The sequence below is a fragment of the Antechinus flavipes genome, chromosome 4 (genome assembly GCF_016432865.1).
Source record: "Antechinus flavipes isolate AdamAnt ecotype Samford, QLD, Australia chromosome 4, AdamAnt_v2, whole genome shotgun sequence".
NCBI lineage: Eukaryota > Metazoa > Chordata > Mammalia > Dasyuromorphia > Dasyuridae > Antechinus > Antechinus flavipes.
This window is the reverse complement of record NC_067401.1, coordinates 341,274,236-341,294,828: the sequence shown is the minus strand read 5'-3', so window position 1 is coordinate 341,294,828 and position 20,593 is coordinate 341,274,236. Positions and strand designations below refer to the sequence as shown.

Sequence of the window (20,593 nt, the reverse complement as noted above, 5' to 3'; positions counted from 1 at the left end):
TTCCATTTTCCAATAGTCATTGCTTGGCTACAAACTATCATACTTTTCTGAGAGGAATATCATCATGTTACAACAGTGTCTACCCTGGTACCCACTCTTGGGTACCAGCATGCATTAGGGGAACCAAAAATGTCTTCCCCCAGAAAGGATCTCTGGCATCTTCTATATTAGGTGATATAAGCCTTTGCCAAAAGTCCCACAACAATATCAATAACAATACAATTACAGTTAAATTATTGGCTTTCCTATTGCTCCTGCATATTATTTTGCCACATTTTTGTATGTATTTCCTATGATCAAAACACCTGTGTGTTTATACTTAATGCAGGTTTTTAACTATTTAACTTTTTTTTAACCCTGAATCAAATTATATCAAATTGCTGGAATGTGCTCTTACAGACTTTGCATTTTGAACCAAGAAACATGATTGTTTCTTCACTTATTTGTAAAAACTTGTTTGCTCAGAAGAAACCTATACACAATAATGAAACTATAACCTCTTTGATATGGAGTCCACTTAGCATATAGTCTCTGGGATCTCTATCCCAAATCATATTCCACTGACAGGTCAGATGCCCTGAGCATGGCTAGATAAAACTTCCCTGGGGATTCCAGAAATAACATTGAAGGAACAAGGGTATTTTTCTAGAACTGGAATATTTTACTATGCACTCCATTTGCTGGATATTTGGTAGTTCTTACAGAAGTTAATATGGTCTCTCTCTCTCTGATATTTGTTCACCTAATTGTTAAGGACTATGCCTAAGTGAAGGGGCAGGTCAATTCTCTGAGAGCCTCCACAGCTATGAATCATAACACTTGAAGGAGTTGCAAATCAGCCTTTACTAATGCAGATGTTCCTTGTGGATTGGGAATGAAATAAATTGGAGGCAAGAGGGAAGAGGAGAGAGGTCAGAGAACGCAACTGCCTCTCAGTCTCCTTGTATTATCATCATCCTCTCACATGAAGAGATCCATTCTACAGGTCTGAGTTAGACCTCCAGCAGCCACTGGCAGGTGGTTCCTATATCACAACACCTAATATCAGGGGAAAATAATTGCAATAAACAAAGTCAATATCAACAGTATGCATTCATGGACACATGGGGATTACAAGGTGGGAAGAGAGTGGTCCTCCAAACCTTCTCCATTAAGCACCACTTACAAAGATTGCTGCCAGGGGAAAAATAAACTTTATTCTAATGCTTTGGGTACACACTTAGTTGCAGCATAGTAGCAAATTAAATGATTTTTCACTACCACATAAGAAATTGATGGAAAGTAGACAAAGAATGACCCTACATCCTCTAAAGCAGGGAAAGGACTTTTCTCATCAAAACTCACCAGTGCTTCATGTAAATTACAGCATGTAGTACACATTATTCATATTTGAAGGACTGGACCCACATTGAGTCCATCTTCCTTTTATGATCTCACTTACAAAAGCCTATTTGCTGAAAGAAAATCTCCATATACCAACAAATCTATCATCTTACTTATATAGGTACTCTATGCAGATCATATCCCATCCAAATATTCTGTGCAATTCTTATCTATGTAATTTTGTGCAACCCTTTTAAATCCTCTACTGATAGTCCAATCAACTTATTAGGGAAATTCTAAATTTCTTGGTATTCTCTAAAAAGTTGTAGAGCATGTATTTTGTTCATTTGAGGCTTCCACTCTTGGGCCATGAATGACCAAGCTTTTTTTCCTTCATATATCTTTTGTGGCATATCTATGAGATCCACTGTGAGTTTTGAAGTCTATAGTATTTAGTGCTTCAAAAATATGTTACCTCAAGAATAATATTGGACTTTAAAAGGCAGTAAATAAAATTAAATGCCTACTATGTGCAAGGCTAAGCAATGAAGATACAAAGGAGGCAAAAGATTAGTCCCTACCCTTAAGGATCTCATAGTCTAATGGATGAGACAAGTAAACACATACATATTTGTGTGTGTGTGTGTGTGTGTGTGTGTGTGCGCGTGTGGGTGTAAATAAGATTTAAACAGGATAAGTAAGAAATAATTAAGAGAGGGAAGGCACTAGAATTAAGAGGAACTGGGAATGGTTTCCTATAGAAGTTGGGATTTTAGCTAAAACTTGAAGGAAACCCTGGGAGGCAGTGAAAAGAGGCGAGGAAGGAGATCATTCCAGACATGAGGGTCTGCCAGAGAAAGACAATAGATTATGATTAAATAAGGGGATTTCCAAATTCTTGAATATGGAGGTGTATATTTGTGGTTGATGTCAAGATCAACAATATAACCAGTCTTCAAGCAACTGAAACAGGATCATAGAAAAAGTAGATCACAGGAACTATGGAGGCTGAGGAATAGAGTGGTGAACCTTTACCACTTTTTTTTTTTTTTAAGGGAGAGTCAGCATGTGTATTGCCCTTCACAAATACAAAAGCAAAAGTTGAGAAGAAAAGAAAAGTTCTGAGCTAGTTATCATACTCAATGAAAAAGAAGTTATCAAGTTTTTAATTGACTACACATATAAATTACATGAACCTCAAAGGAAGAGATATTGATGAGTGGTAGAAGTAGAGAATAAATCTAGAAGTGGCAATGGGGAGGAAAGAGTATTCCAACTCTCAGTCAGTAAATTAAGAGGAATGAATAAAAATTAAGTGAATGCTTTAGAAAGATCCACCCTTCTTAAAGAGTGACCAGGTAGGTTGTTTTATTAGCAGGAAGCCAAGTTTCAGGAACAGCTAAAAAATGAAAGCAGTAAAAGAGAAAAAGATTCAGGATGAAGAGAATTTTGTCATCTATGGAACAAACATTCCAGAACATTGGATAGTACTTGATTAGAATTTTGGAATAAGAGAATTGAGGGGAATGAGGATAAGAAATTGAATGGTGGGATGGGAGGTGTGGCTTAATGATGACCTGTAGGAATTCAGAATTTTTATGGTTTATAGAATATGACTAGCTGTGAGAACAGTCATTATTGAATGGAAGACATCACTCTTCAGAAATGTCTAGAGATCAGACTAGAGAAAAGTGGAATTTGAAATAGAAAGCAGATATTAGATAAGATGTCCTATTTCACTATTTTTCTTTCCTTTGAAGATTGAAGATTAGGCAGGCAATTGCATAGAAGATGAAAATCTTCCCAGCAACTGATATCATAGAAGATGGGCTCTATTTTGGAGCGAAGATTGGGATCATTAAAAGTACTGCTCAATTTCCCAGTAATAACACATCCTTCTAACTACCAAACGGTAGCTATTATGTCTTCTCTGCTTTTTATTTGCCAATCAAAAAAAAAAAATCTGTCAAATTTTTTTAAAAGTTAATCAGGCATATACATACATACATACATATATATAGTATCAGACCTTATGAGAAACTAGATTTCTGATTCTCCTTCAGCTTTGTCTTTAGTGACTCTCCTTTTTGGACACATAACCACTTGTCTTTCCTTATTCCTACAGAGTATTAGAATATAGGTTTCTTTCTGGGGGTTTGGATCCCAAGATTCACTAAGAAAACACCCTATTTTTATATGAATGAGTGTTGCTTCCTTGGCTCATCTTCCAGAATGAAAGAGAATAAAATTATCTCTCAGCTGAATAATTATTAGCTCTGTAATTATATGCAATAACATTTTTTTTTCAGATTTGGACATTTGATTAATGCTCATTCATTTTGTATACCTAAAATATTGTCTGTATAACAGCTAAATAAGTTCTCAGTAGAAAGGAAATTTGTTTTTTAATCAGAAAAAATATTTGTATGGAAGCAGACCAATCAATTGAGGGCTTAAATTAGTTTCATTTTTTCAAACAGATATAACTGAAAGATAACTATAACAGCCATAATTAACATAATTATCTACATTTATTATTCTCAGTGCCATCTATCTTTAGACTGAAAATACCTAGAAGGCATATAGGGCATCTAGGTGGTGAAATAGGTAGAGTACCAAGTCTAGAATCAGGAAGAATCTTGTTCCTGAGTTCAAATCTAGTCTTTGATACTTACTAGCTGTGTGACTTTGGGCAAGTCATTTACCTCCATTTGCCTTAGTTCTTACTTTATAAAATAAGCTTAGGGAGGAAATGGTAAACCACTTCAGTAACTTTGCCAAGAAAACCACAAAATGGAATTGGATATAATTGAACCACCACAACAAAAGAGGCCATATAGTCTTCTAATTATTCTCTCTGACTCGTCTATTTTCTAGCTGATCCTCCACACAGATTTCAAGGGGATATTCCTAAAGTATAAGTAAAATCAAGTTACTATCTTAATGAAAGTGTTGCAGTGTCCTCCAGGATGAAATACAATGTTTCTGTTACAGTATCAAAGCCCTCAGCAATGTGGTTCTAGCCAACCTTTCTCTGCATTATTGCTATTCTTCATGCATACTTTCTTCTGGTTAAACTGATCTATTTATTATTCTTCATTCATCACATTCTATTTCTGATCTTTTTTTAAAAGTTATTACCTAGAATAAACTTCCCCCTTGTCTTGGAAATTCTAAGTCATTTCCTTTCAAAGCTTTTTTTTTTTTTTTTTTTTTTTTTTTTTTTAAGTTATTACCTAGAATGAATTTCCTCCTTGTCTTGGAAATTTTGAGTCCCTGTTTCCTTTCAAAGCTCAACTCAGGTTTCTTGTCCCTGCCCAGTTGTTAGTGTTCACCTAATTATTTTGTATGCATTATGCATGGACTATATCTTATATTATCTATATGGATGAGATCATATTACACTATCCCTATAGCTTCCTCTGATATAATGTAAGCTACTTGAGAGTAGGTACTGCTTTATTTTTATTTTTATATTCCAGTGACTAATATAGTTTCCACAACATGACAGGCACTTATTAACTTCTCGTTGATTGATTGATTGAATCTTTTTGCATATCATTCAAATGTATATTGTGTCTTTTATAAATACTTTACAATAATAAACATTATTCAATGAGATATAAATGGTGACTGTTTAGCTGTGCCAACTGGTTTTCAGCAACATTTACTGATGTTGTACACTGACAAAATAAAATGAAAAAAAAAAAAAAGCAATTAGCCAAGCTGACAGCTAACTCATGTGCATAATTAAGAGTTCTAACTTTCCTCATTATGAAGATTTTTTTCTGAATTATATCATGTCAATTATAGATACTTTCTGTCTTTTTTAAAATGTAAGTTTCATTTTAGTAGTTACTAAATAATTCTACGTAGCATATATGTACACTATGAATAAAAGTTTTAGTTAATTAAACATTTACCCATGAAAAAAGTTTCTATGAAAACAAAAGATTTCATTTTGGCCTCTGCACAACCCAACATACACACCCTCTATACTCTCTACCACCATAACAAAATACTTATTTAATTCATATTATGATCATTTTTTAAGTATCCCATTTGCCAAGTTGTATTGTAATTCCAAATATTGGAAATTTTGTTTTTATTTCCTTGTAGAAAGCCTTCTGTTTTCAGTGTAAATTTCAGATAACCCCTCCCCCAAGTGAATTTCTCATACAAATTAAAAAAGTAAACTTTTTTATAAATATAAAACTTTTTTTAAAAAAATCTGGCTTATGATGATTTTAAAAGTTACCGCTTTTTAAAAAATTCCTCATCCAAGAGCAACTTATATCAATTCAATTATCACAGGATTTTCTGAAAGAGAATCTAGCATTAAAGGTTATAATTCTGAAAGGCAACATTCAGAACAATTTCCTTTTAGGAATAAAAAGGCATAAAAGAAGACTAATTAAATTATCAAAAAAAATTCTCAAGTAGAATATCAGAATTAATTTTGAAAAATTAATTTTGAACCCATATTTAGCTATTATTAATAGTGCCACTTACTGACTTTTAGAAGTAAAAATGAACAAAATGTACACATCCAAAAAATAAATGCATTTTCATTATAACTGAACCTAACCATGGGCCTCATTTACATTAATTGAACTAATTGTCTGATAAAGGCCAGAGAGCTTCAGCATGAAATTGAACCAATTATATTTTCCAGCAGCTGGAGAGATGTTCTTTAAAAGGATATCAACCAACAAAAACAGCACCTTTAAATTGCATAGATCCCTATACACAATTTTGTTCCCTATGCCATTCCGTATACTTGATCATTAAGCAAAAAATCATAGGGAATTTTGTACTCAGTAGTTCATATTGGTAAATTAGGAATGATTTCTTTGAAACAAAAACTAACTTTTATTTTTATAAAGGATAGAATTCTTTTCTAACCAATTATTATACCTTAAATACATAAAGGGAAAAGATGATAATAGAATTACATGTTTAAGTTTTCTGAGGTATAAATCATACCTAAATCTTAGTATAAGAAAGAAAATCTTTTAATGCTATATAGTTTTATTGCAAAAATTCCTTTCTTGGTACAAAACATAGTTGGATTTTTTTTTCAGTGATGACAATTACAAAGAAAAAAGTGAGATAAGTATGACAATGAAAGTTCTAACATATAACTAGAGTTATAAATCTAGGACTATTGATGGAGCAGGGGATAGATGACTGGACATGGAGTCAGGAATATCCTAGTACAACTTTGGCCTCACATATTTTACTAGCTGTGTTCCCTGGATGAGTCATTTAACCTCATTTTCCTTAATTGTAAAATGGGGTTAAGAATAGCACCTACCTCCCAGAGTCATTATTTGTAAATGTACTTATTACAATTGTTGGCATATAGTAGCACTCTATAAATGCATGTTTCCTTCCTTTCTCTCTCTATATGAGATTACTATAGTGACTTTATTGATATAAATAATCATGAATAATAAAAAAAAATCCATAATGGAATCTCTCTAGAAATGAAGAAGTCCAATGATTGTTTTTCTATGGTATCTTTCACAGATCACTACAAATAAATTTCTTTTTGTAACAATTTGAAAACCACCAGATGGTGTAAAAGTGTTTTGAGATGTGATGTTAAAATGAAAGGAGTTTTTTCAAAAAATAAAAATAAAAAAGGTTTCATCATGAAGCATAAAGATTGGTATTTAAATAACTCTTCTCATAATATAAGAAAAAACAGAAAGATATTTAAAATGTAGATTCATCAGTTATGTTTACAAAAAAACTAACAGGATATGCAATATTTCTGCAGACCCATTCTTCTATTCTAAAAGCCTTATGATACAAGAATATAGAATTCCAAAACTTACATAGTAGAACATGAAGTTTTTTGTGGCACACAGGCAATTTTTTTGTACAAACCAAATGTGGTGCATTAATTTCCAACATTACCAATATAAAACAGGCCTGGGACTGTCTAATCATCTTGATGACCTCTTATTAAAATAAAAAAAAAAATTTAAAAAAAAAAAAGCCCAGATAATCCTGTATTCAAGAATCTGGAAATGCCTTTATAATAGACTCATAAGCTGGTGGAGGAGTTTGTGTGGAAAGGCCAATACGAAGATTATGATTAGACCAATGAAAGTCAGGACGGCTCAGATTGTGTGTAGTATTAATGATGGGAGAAGTATTGGTGGAAGGAAGAGTCATTAGTTGACTGTCAGTTTCCACAGGTAATGGAGGACACTGTAAGAAAGGGTGGAAGGTAGAAGCCCGGAAACTTGATTTTCTAGGAAAGGAGTTGGTTTGTTCCAATGAAGTTTGTCGCTGGAAGGTAAGGCTGGCCAAACTGAGATTGCTTCGACGTTCACAGCTACTGTGACGATAAAATCCAGTCCTGTTGAGACTGTGGGAATAAGGTCTGGAACGACGACCTGAACTCCATCGGGAGATAGGTGCACTGGCTCTTCGTCTGGACAGACAAACAAGCAATGCCCAGATGATACCTCCAATGACAAGTCCAATAGCCATGGATACTGTGAAGGATATTATGAGATCATCTAAAAGAAAGCAAGCAAGGTGTCAAAGTTATTACTTAGTTAGCTAAAGAAAAGGGTACAATATAAGATTTTACATTATTCAAAAGAATTTGAGGATTCTTTTATTCAATATTAAATTAGAGAATTAGGAGAATTTACTCAAATGAATAATGATTAATGAACAAAGTAGTTCCAATTATTTTTTTAAAAGTTGATGCATAATATAGTTCTTAATAGCCCTCAATATATTTTTGAGTTATTTTAGTCATCCTAAAGAACTTAAAAATAAACATTTCTCATAGGGGCATAAGTTTCAAATACTTTGTAAAAAGACTCACTTGGAAGAATTCAAGAATTTTTAGATTTTTAGACTTCTTTCTTTGAGAAATAATTTCCAAACAGATCAAATTGGAGGGGGGAAATGGGGTGAAGAAATGATTCATTCAAGTATAGTTAACAACAAGGCTTCTCAAACTTTTTCCATTCACAACCCTTTTCTACCCAAGACATTTTTAAATGTGACACTGATATATAGGTATATTAATTAGATATAAAAATCATATATTTACTGATAATCAATCATAACTTTGCAGTACCCACACGCAGTTATGAGACCCCATATGGGGTCATGAATCACAATTTAAGAAGCTGGATTTTACTGCTACCAGAAGTACGCAACTTCTAATTGAAGAATGTAGCTGTACAGTAACAAATTTACAGATTCCCTTTAAAACTTTGTCTTAAATACACCAGTCCAAGGTGTATTTTTTTTGATGTTTTATAAGATATATAATTATGTTCACAGAGGTACCCCTTCCACTAATGCATATCATAAGCCTTCTGTTTCATGAATTGTGACCAGGATTGTTGTTGACATTGTTTGTCCTTTTTTTCTTGAAAAGGACCATGCCATAAGGAAAGAGATGCGATAACATGCAACTAAATTGTATTTAAGTGAGGAAAAAGTGTACAAAGTTACTAACCTTCTTTCTCCTCCAGAACCACTATAGTCACAGGGTCTGTTACTGATTCCTTTCTACTAGGAACTTATTGCCTTAGTTAGAAATAATCTTTTCACAAAATTTACCAATTATATCATTGATGTGATATTTATATCCGGTATTTATCTTCTCAACCAGAATATAAATTCCAATATTTCACAATTCAGAACATTAACAAATTTAACAAACAAATTTATACACTGTTATCTTCTTTTTTCACTTGAAAAGCAAGAGACACAAGAGCATTGGACTGGGATTCAGAAGACTTGGGTCCAAATCTTGGCTCATCTTTTTATTTGTAACCAGGCCAACTGGGAGTTTTCCCCCATTCTTTTGGAAACTACACATTTTATGGATAGTTTAGAAAATGTTCCTGAAATGCTTTTTAAGACATCCTGGGAAGTGAGATCCAGTTGCATTTTCAAGCGTCATCTTAAGTTCCATTGTCACATAGCTGATAGTGAGATGGTAGAATCTAAATGATCTTCATACACAATGAAGAGAATATGAATATAAGTATGAATTCACACATTCATTTATCTATTTGCTTGTTCAATAATACTATTTTGTTATTTGTTAATTCCATCTGGAGTTATGATTTTATTAATATAGGTAGTCCCTATATAGAAATGATCCTCTATATATGGGAATGAGATGGTACAGCAGATAGAAGTACCTGGCCTGAATCCAGAAAGACCTGAATTTAAATTTGACCTCAAATCCTTACTATGTGACCCAAGACAAGTCACTTAACCTGGTTTGCCTCAGGTTCCTCATTTCAAAAATGATTTAGGAAATAGCAAATCACTATAGCATCTTTTTCAAGAAAACCCCTAATGGGATCCCAAAGAATTGAACATGACCATACAACAGCAACAAATATAGAAAAATACTTCTACTTATGCAGATCAAAAACTCTTCTGTAACTTATGGTCATAGAGAGATGTCTATAGTACTTGAGAAGCTGAGGATTTTGCTTTTGTTTATATAGCATGTAACAGCCAAAGGCAAGTTTTGAAGCAAGTCTTCTTTACATAGTTAAGCAATCATTTTTAAACAATATCTCCGAATTCTAATGCTGGGTTTTCTAAAGATCTATTGTTCAATTATTCAAATCATTCTGTTTAATGTGATATATTTATATAGATATGGATCTTGACCTATGATTTTATTGGTATGGAAATTCCCAGGAACTAAATTACTTTTTACCATTACAAAAGGACAAGTATTCTGTATGTCTTAAGAATGTTGCTTTAACACATTGAGAGATAAAGTGACTTGGGCCATAGTCATACAAACTATGTATCATACTTAGGACTTGAAATCAACTCTTCCTATCTCTGAGGTGGGATCTTTGATTTACCAAAGAATGCTACCTCATCAATCTGCTAGTAACAGAAATAAAAATACTAATTCCAACAAAATTCCAATAAATTAATCAATAAGTACTTCCTAAGCACCTACAAATTATAAGAAACTAGGCTAAGTTTTTGAAAATCAAGGATTGTAAATTTATATATCTGAAAGCATACACTTATTCATATTAAGGATTTTCAGAAGGGAGTGAAGTAAATTGAATCATAATAAAAAAAAATTTTAAGATTCGCTAGTTGCAAATTGCATGTGTTTTTGAACTTTTTAAATGTAATGCCAGAGAAACTGAGGCAAGATAGAGATTAGAGAGTATTTAATAATTTATTTGAAAAGGAGAGATTTACTGGGACCAAATGCATCCATGGTTTGGTCTCAAGGCTAAATAAGACTATATATACACGGCTCAGATATAGAGGGTAGACAGAGGCAGGGGTGGAATCAGAGCACTGATAGTGGGAACTAACAATCCAGTTCTGACAGGGGACTAACAATCCAGTTCTGACAGGGTTGGGGGAAGTATGGGGGACATCTGATGAATTGGGATTACAGGATGGGGAGAGGCACCCAACATTCTGATGATGCCTAAGATAGAAGGTCTTTCTCTTTATCTGGATCTTCATGATTAGGAGGGAGGGTTGGTTGAGCAGAACAATTAGAAACTGAGGCAGAACAATTCAGGGAAACCGAGGCAGGACAATTTAAGGAAATTGAGTCAGGAAAATAAAAGAGAACTGTGGCACAACAGATATTTTGATCAGCTTGCTTTTTTATTACTTTTTTGAGGGTCTTTGAAATACAATTTCTTATGAGGTGGCTCGGGGAGGAGGAAGTGTAATGATACTGCGGATAACTATGATGATGTAAAAAATAGAATATATCAATAAAATCATTTAAAATTTTTAAAAAATACAGCCAGGAAAAAAAAAAAACTTTTAAAAGTATCAATGAAATTAAAGGAATATATAACCTCTCTCTCCATCACCTATGGGTCTTGTAGGCAAAGTCTAAGAATCTGTTCTTTCATAAGAGAATAAAGGAAAAGAAAAATTTTTCTAATTATAAAATATTCTTTAAAGTTGGCAATATGCATTAAGTACAATAAGAAATGTCAATTTTTAATTTTTGTTCATTAATAAAGAGTTCAATTTTAAAAGAATAGTCTGGTATATAATTTAACAGAAAAATAAACTTTATATGATGCAGAATCAATATCAAATAAAAAATGATATAGTTTTGAATTTGAATGGATACATTGCTAAGAGTTAGAAATTAACATTTATAATTTCTTATCCCTTCATAATACCACCCAATTAAACTACTGAAGAATATAAAACTGACTTTAAAATATCAAAAATTCTTTAATTATATTATTTTTAATTAAAAAAACAAAAAGCCTTAAAACACAAACAAGTCTAGAAGCATTTGACTTCAGACTATTTGTAAAGAATTGTATGACATGAATACACAGAATAAAAATAAGGGGAGATCCCCCTCTAGTGGCCAAAACACTCATGTTTTCTACATTTTAAAATAACTAATCTTGAAGATTTTAAAAGTATGAATTTCTTTTTACTCAAATTTGACGAAAATTTCCCCTCTTCTAAACTTTATTAGTAAAACTAATAGCGAGTTGGTACAATGGAGAAAGTACTAGGTTTCAAATCAGGAAAAATTCATCTTGAATTCAAATCTAGCTTCAAACACTCCCAGCTATATGACCCTGGGCAAGTCACTTAATCCTGTTTGCCTCAGTTTGTCATTTGTAAAATGAACTGAAAACAATTCCAAGTATCTTTGATGAGAAAACCCTGAAAGAAATTTTGGACATAAGTGAAAAAAACTGAACAAAACCAAAATAATAATTCTTAATATTCACAAATGTTAATATCAAGATTTGTATTAATATCGAGATTAATATCAAAAACACATGCAAATTATTAAGATTACATTCAGTATTGCTTTAGTATCATGTATATGTTACTGGTATGCTATTAATATTATATGTATGCTACTTCATATATAGGCAATAGACAAAAAAACAATTCTGGGGTATAATTTCAATAATGACAATGCTATCTGTTCAAATCTGAAGCAAACTATTCCACATCACAGTATGCATGTCCCTGCTTCAATCACTGATACTGAAGAGATCAAAACTGAGTACTTCTATGAAGACTTGTAACATCTAGAAATAACACCAAAAAGTGATCTAACAAAAGGAGACCATCTCCACCATAGCAGTTTTGAAAGTTACAAATCTACATTACTGTAGTAAGGTGGCTCAATTCTTCCAGTGAAAATCACCTCACATACGGGACATCATTTTGGGCCTCTAATATTTGTTTCTTTTTTAAATAATAATAGCTTTTAATTTTTCAAAATACATGCAAAGATAGTTTTCAACATTCCTAAGGGACTATAAGCATCCATTCTTCCCACAGGGACCTCTACTTTCCTCACCAGTCTTCTCTGTTTCATGAATATTCATGGGTGTGGGTGAATTCTCATGTTTTCATCTGGTTCTGAATTTTCTCAGACATTCCTGGTCTCTTTTTGGTAACCAAATGGAAGACAGTAGCCAGCTGGGGTAATGGCAAAGAAATGGAAAGAGGGGAAGAATAAGAAGGCCTGACAACAAGATTTCTAAGGCTACTAAGTGCCTTCTCTCTAACTTGGGAGTTAGGGCTCCATAGGACCCTGAAGAATCCATTGGCTACTTGAGGCGAAACCTAACTCAGACATAGAGATTTTCCTGTGGAGTTCCACATTCCATAGTCAAACTCAGCTGCTCTAAAGGGAGAAAACTCAACTTCAGCAACCAGTTGGCCTATTCAAATTAATCCTATGGTTAGAAGTCTCAATAACCTTTCTTTGTTTTCTTTCACCAATTTGGGACATGTCCAAAGTCTCATTCATATAGTGTTGATGGCAACTATGTTTGTTAAGTGGTCCCTGTTCTCAAGTCTCTTTTCATACAATGTAATGGGTAAAAGCCATATACATCCACTGGATTTCTTCCTCAGTGTCAGCTCTTTGCCTTCCTCTTTGTAGAGCTTTGCTGGAGAACAGGGGAATAAAGTGAAGGCAGAAAAATTTCTGAAGCTAGTTATCTGCCTCTGGAACCTCTGGAATCTGCCTCTGGCATCATCTGTACCTTTTTCAAACATTGGGGGTACACTGTGACATCTGGAGAGAGACTATAAAGTCTTCGTTTTAATCTATTGAGTTACCCTTTTAAAATCTTTTTTTGAATTTCTATTTATCTTTAGTTGTAGTTTCCTTCTTACCTCTTACCCCCAACTCCTTCTATACCCTAGAAAAATTCATGACAATCTTGACTTTTCCTCTCTTTGGGTGGAATTTAGATGGGGATTATGTTGCTCTTTTACAGAAATAGGGAAGGAAAAGAGCTATAACCTATTTTGACCTGAATATTATCTGGGAAAAAGTGAGAGTGGAAAAAAATAGACTAATTCCCTATCTAACAAAAGAGTCTCAGTTTCTTCTGCAGATTCAGAATTAAGTGAGAAAATAATATATCCAAAGGTAACACTGAAGTTTGCTTGTCTCTGCCTTTAGAAAAATTCAAGTGTAAAAGAGAAACCCCTATCATCTCATCTTTCCCCAATATCGAAAAAAAAAAAAAAAAAACTATCAGAACAGCACCATCACTTCAGATGCACAATTTCTATGCTGCAGGAAAATGTGATCTCCTAAAATATGTATGGATCCTGTTTGGGGTTTTCCCCCATAATGTGTTAGCTCCTTGCTTCCCCCTCTTTAGGATTTTGCTGGGTATTGAGGTAGGGAAGAGTTATGGGCCATCTTTGTTTCTGGAAAAGTCTGTAGGATGTCAGTGTGCAATATTCATGAATCCTTAGATTATTTCCTCAACTCTTTGACAGAGAAAAGAGGATTAAGTTTCTTCAAACCCAGTGTATTGGATTGGAAGAGTTACTGGTTTCTATTTGGGGAAAAGGTATCTTGTGCCCTTTCAGCAGAATAGCTGATCTGTGGTGAGAGTTCTAATAAGACAAGAAATGGAATATGCTGCTGATGAGTTAAAAAAAGATCTATCTTCTTTGATAATTTGAGGATCACATGTTGATTATACAGAGAAGAAATGCTGCATTGTAGATCTACTTTCCATTTTTTCATTTATGTTAGTACATTTTAATGAATTAAAAAAAATAACACCCTGAAAATAGAAAAAAAGAGTTCACTTTCATTACAGGGAATTGGAATGCTAAAAGTAGGAAATCAAAAGATAAATGGAATAACAATTAAGTTTGCCTTTGGAGTACAAAATTAAGCAGGGAAGTGATTAATAGAGTTTTGTCAAGATAATTTATTGATCATAGCAGAGACTCTTTTTTAATAACTTAAAATGCACTTCTATACATGGATATTATCAGATGATCAATATAGAAAAAAGAATGATTATATATATTTAATAGCCAAAGGTGAACAAGCTCTATTCAGTCAATTACAACAAGATCTAGAGCTGATTAAGAATCAGAACATGAGCTTTTTTTTTTTTTTTTTTTTGCAAAACTCAGATTTAAATTGAAAAAAGTAGAGGAAAATCATCAGACCATATAATGACAATCTAAATAACATCCCTTATGAATATGAAGTATTCATAACCACTAAATTTAAAGGATTAGATCTGATAGTGTCTAAAGAACTATGAAAAGAGGTTATAATATTATATAGAATCTAGCCATTTTTTCTCTTGCTCTTCTTTTTCTTTTAGAATTTCTTTTGGTTGCTATCTGAAGAGGTTTTATACATAGATGAAGAAAAAAAGAAAGTGAAAGATAAAGGAGAAAAATAAAGATAGGCCCAAATGAATGAAACATTTTGGAGAATAGCAAGAAGAGATAAGGTTTTCTTAAATGAGTAATGCAAAGAAATAAAAGAAAGCAATAGAATGGGAAAGAGGAGATCTTATCAAGAAAATCAGAGATATCAAGAACATATTTCTTGCATAAATGGGCATGATGGAAGATAAAAATAGAAAGAACTTAAGGAACATGGAAGAGATTAAGAAAATTTGACAAGAAAAAATGCTATTTAAAAAATATCTTAACATCACTAATAACCATGCAATTTTATAGTTCCTGAAATATACAGATATCCTGGAGAACAAAGTCAAGTGAATCTTGGGAAGTATTACTAAAAATAAATTTATTTGAGATAATAGAATTCCAGTTGAGCTATTTAAAATTCTAAAAGATGATACTGTTAAAATGCAGAACTTAATATTTCATCAAATTTGGAAAAGTCAGTAGTGGGCACTGGATTGGAGATAAAGATAATGTCCTAGATAAAGAGCATGCCATGGAGTGTTCTAATTATCAAACAATTTTGCTCATAACCAGCAAGATTATGTTTAAGATACTATTAGGCATCAGCAATCTTTTTTTTTTTTTTAATTAAAGCTTTTTAATTTTTAGAAGATATACATGGATAATTTTCTGGCATTAACCTTTGCAAAACCTTGTGTTCCAATTTTCCCTGCCTTCCCTTAACCCTCTCCCTTAAATGGCAAGTAATCCAATATATATATTAAATATGGTTAAAAAAAAAAAAAGTATATGTTAAATTCAATATACGCATACACATGTATACAATTATCTTGCTGCACAAGAAGAATCCAATTAAAAAGGAAAAAAAATGAGAAAGAAAATAAAATGCAAGCAAATAACAACAAAAAGAATGATCCACACTCAGTTCCCATAGTCTCCTCTTTGGTTGTAAATGGCTCTCTTCATCACAAGATCATTGGAACTGGCCTGGATCATCATCTCATTGTTGAAAAGAGGCACTTCAATCAGAATTGATCACTTTATAATCTTATTGTTGCCATGTAAAATGATTTCCTGATTCTGCTCATTTCACTTAGCATCAGTTCATGTAAGTTTCTTCAGGCCTCTCTGAAATCATCCTGCTGATCATTTCTAATAAAACAATAATATTCCATAACTTATTCAGCTATTCTCCAACTGATGGACAGTTTCTAGTTTCTTGCCACTACAAAATGGGCTGCCACAAACATTTTTTGCACATGTGGGTCCGTTTCCCTCCTTTAAGATCTCTTTGAGATAAAAGCATAGTAGAAACACTGCTGATCAAAGGATATGCCTTTTGGGCATAGTTCCAAATTGCTCTCCTAAATGGTTGGATCACTTCACAACTCCAGCAACAATGTATTAGTGGCCCAGTTTTCCCACATTCTCTCCAACATTGGTCATTATTTTTTCCTGTCATCTTAGCCAATCTAAGAGGCATGTAGTGGTACTTCAGAATTGTCTTAATTTCTTATCAATAATGATTAGAGCACCTTTTCATATGATTATAAATGGTTCTGATCTCTTCATATGAAAATTGTCTTTTGACCACTTATCAATTGGAAAATGGTGTAAATTCTTATAAATTTGAGTCAATTCTCTATTTTAGAAATAAGAATCTTTGAATGTAAAAATTTTTTTTTCTAATTTATTGCTTCCTTCTAATCTTATCTGCATTAGTTTTGTTTGAACATTTTTTTTAACTTAATATAATCAAAATTATGTTCAAGAATGAATTCCAGTTCTTCTTTGGCCACAAATTCCTTTGTTCTTCACAGATCTAAGAGGTAAATTATCCTATGGTCTTCTAATTTGCTTATATCACTCTTTTTAATTTTTTTTTATTTTTTTATATTTTATTTTATTTTATTTAATAATAACTTTATATTGACAGAACCCATGCCAGGGTAATTTTTTTACAACATTATCCCTTGCACTCGCTTCTGTTCCAATTTTCCCCTCCCTCCCTTCACCCCCTCCCCTAGATGGCAAGCAGTCCTATATATGTTAGATATGTTGCAGTATATCCTAGATACAATATATGTTTGCAGAACTGAACAGTTCTCTTGTTGCAGAGGGAGAATTGGATTCAGAAGGTAAAAATAACCTGGGAAGAAAAACAAAAATGCAAATAGTTCACATTTATTTCCCAGTGTTCTTTCTTTGGATGTAGCTGCTTCTGTCCATCATTTATCAATTGAAACTGAGTTAGGTCTCTTTGTCAAAGAAATCCACTTCCATCAGAATACATCCTCATATAATATTATTGTTGAAGTGTATAATGATCTCCTGGTTCTGCTCATTTCACTTAGCATCAGTTCATGTAAGTCTCTCCAAGCCTCTCTGTATTCATCCTGCTGGTCATTCCTTACAGAACAATAATATTCCATAACATTCATATACCACAATTTACCCAGCCATTCTCCAATTGATGGGCATCCATTCAATTTCCAGTTTCTAGCCACTACAAACAGGGCTGCCACAAACATTTTGGCACATACAGGTCCCTTTCCCTTCTTTAGTATTTCTTTGGGATATAAGCCCAATAGAAACACTGCTGGATCAAAGGGTATGCACAGTTTGATAACTTTTGGGGCATAATTCCAGATTGCTCTCCAGAATGGTTGGATTTGTTCACAACTCCACCAACAATGCATCAGTATCCCAGTTTTCCCGCATCCCCTCCAACATTCATCATTATTTTTTCCTGTCATCTTAGCCAATCTGACAGGTGTGTAGTGGTATCTCAGAGTTGTCTTAATTTGCATTTCTCTGATCAATAATGATTTGGAACACTCTTTCATATGAATGGTAATAGTTTCAATTTCATCATCTGAAAATTGTCTGTTCATATCCTTTGACCATTTATCAATTGGAGAATGGCTTGATTTCTTATAAATTTGAGTCAGTTCTCTATATATTTTGGAAATGAGGCCTTTATCAGAACTTTTAACTGTGAAGATGTTTTCCCAGTTTGTTGCTTCCCTTCTAATCTTGTTTGCATTAGATTTGTTTGTACAAAGGCTTTTTAATTTGATATAATCAAAATTTTCTATTTTGTGATCAGTAATGATCTCTAGTTCATCTTTGATCACAAATTTCTTTCTCCTCCATAAGTCTGAGAGATAAACTATTCTATGTTCCTCTAATTTATTTATAATCTCATTCTTTATGCCTAGGTCATGGACCCATTTTGATCTTATCTTGGTATATGCTGTTAAGTGTGGGTCCATGCCTAATTTCTGCTATACTAATTTCCAGTTATCGCAGCAGTTTTTATCAAATAATGAATTCTTATCACAAAAGTTAGGATCTTTGGGTTTGTCAAACACTTGATTGTTATAGTTGACTATTCTGTCTTGTGAACCTAACCTTTTCCACTGATCCACTAATCTATTTCTTAGCCAATACCAAATGGTTTTGGTGACTGCTGCTTTATAATATAATTTTAGATCAGGTACAGCTAGGCCACATTCATTTGATTTTTTTTTCATTAATTCCCTTGAGATTCTTGACTTTTTATTGTTTCATATAAATTTTGTTGTTATTTTTTCTAGATCATTAAAATATTTTCTTGGAAGTCTGATCGGTGTAGCACTAAATAAATAGATTAGTTTAGGGAGTATTGTCATCTTTATTATATTCTCTCGGCCTATCCAAGAGCACTTAATATTTTTCCAATTATTCAAGTCTGACTTTATTTGTGTGGAAACTTTTTTGTAATTTTGCTCATATAATTCCTGACTTTCCTTTGGTAGATAGATTCCCAAATATTTTATGCTATCAACAGTTATTTTGAATGGAATTTCTCTTTGTATCTCTTGCTCTAGGATTTTGTTGGTGATGTATAAAAATGCTGAGGATTTATGGGGATTTATTTTGTATCCTGCTACTTTGCTAAAATTATGAATTATTTCTAATAGCTTTTTAGTAGAATCTCTGGGGTTCTCTAGGTATACCATCAATCATCTGCAAAGAGTGATAGTTTGGTTTCCTCACTGCCTACTCTAATTCCTTTAATCTCTTTCTCAACTCTTATTGCAGAGACTAGTGTTTCTAATACAATATTGAATAATAATGGTGATAGTGGGCAACCTTGCTTCACTCCAGATCTTACTGGGAAAGGTTCCAGTTTTTCCCCATTGCATATGATGCTTACTGAAGGTTTTAAATATATGCTCCTGACTATTTTAAGGAAAAGTCCATTTATTCCTATGCTCTCAAGTGTTTTTATTAGGAATGGATGTTGGATTTTATCAAATGCTTTTTCTGCATCTATTGAGATGATCATATGGTTTTTGTTTGTTTGGTTATTGATATAGTCACTTATGCTAATAGTTTTTCTAATATTGAACCAGCCCTGCATTCCTGGTATAAATCCTACTTGGTCATAGTGTATTATCCTGGGGATGATTTTCTGTAATCTTTTTCTAATATTTTATTTAAGATTTTAGCATCAATGTTCATTAGGGAGATTGGCCTATAATTTTCTTTCTCTGTTTTCAGCCTACCTGGTTTAGGTATCAGTACCATGTCTGTGTCATAAAAGGAGTTTGGTAGGACTCCTTCAATCCCTATTTTTTCAAATAGTTTATTTAGCATTGGAGTTAATTGTTCTTTAAATGTATGTTTGAATTCACATGTAAATCCATCTGGTCCTGGGGATTTTTTCTTAGGGAGTTGGTTGATAGTTTGTTCCTTTTCTTTTTCTGAGATGGGACTGTTTAGAATATTTATTTCTTCCTCTGTTAGTTTGGGCAAGCTATATTTTTGAAGGTATTCTTCTATTTCATTTAAGTTGTCGAACTTATTGGCATAAAGTTGGGCAAAGTAACTCCTAATTATTGCTCTAATTTCCTCTTCGTTAGTGGCGAGTTCTCCCTTTTCATTTTTAAGACTAACAATTTGATTTTCCTCTTTCCTTTTTAAATCAGATTTACTAAGGGTTTGTCTATTTTGTTGGTTTTTTCATAGAACCAACTCTTAGTTTTATTAATTAATTCAATAGTTTTTTTTTTTTTACTTTCAATTTTTTTGATCTCTCCTTTTATTTTTAGAATTTCAAGTTTAGTGTTTGACTGGGGGTTTTTATATATCACTCTTTATGTTTAAATCATGAACCTATTTTGATCTTATCTTGGTATACAATGTTAGGTATGGGTCAATGACTATTTCTGCCATACTAATTTCCAATTTTCCTGGCAGTTTTTATTAAACAGGGAGTTTTTGTCCCAAAAGCTAGGATTTTTGGGTTTGTCAAACACTAGATTTCTATAGTCATCAACTATTTTGACCTATGAACCTAACCTGTTCCACTAATTGACTACTCTATTTCTTAACCAGTACCAAATAGTTTTGATGATTGCTACTTTGTAATATAGTTTTAGTTCTGGCCCAACTAAGCCATCTTCATTGACATTTTTTCATTAATTCCCTTGAAATCCTTGATCTTTTGTTCTTCCAAATGAATGTTGTTATTTTGTACACAATTATTATTAAATCCTGAATAGATTTTTAAGGGATAGTG

The 20,593-nt window shown here is 32.7% G+C and overlaps 1 protein-coding gene across 1 annotated transcript in view; it reads right to left on the bottom strand.

Moving 5' to 3' along the window:
- Positions 1 to 1,174: 1,174 nt before the first annotated feature.
- Positions 1,175 to 20,593, bottom strand: part of MYCT1 (MYC target 1) — a 38,843-nt gene continuing 19,424 nt past the window's right edge. The window contains exon 2 of the mRNA XM_051997965.1: positions 1,175 to 7,859. Coding sequence (XP_051853925.1) covers positions 7,348 to 7,859 — 512 coding nt within the window. The 3' untranslated portion in view covers positions 1,175 to 7,347. The remainder of the gene's footprint in view (positions 7,860 to 20,593) is intronic.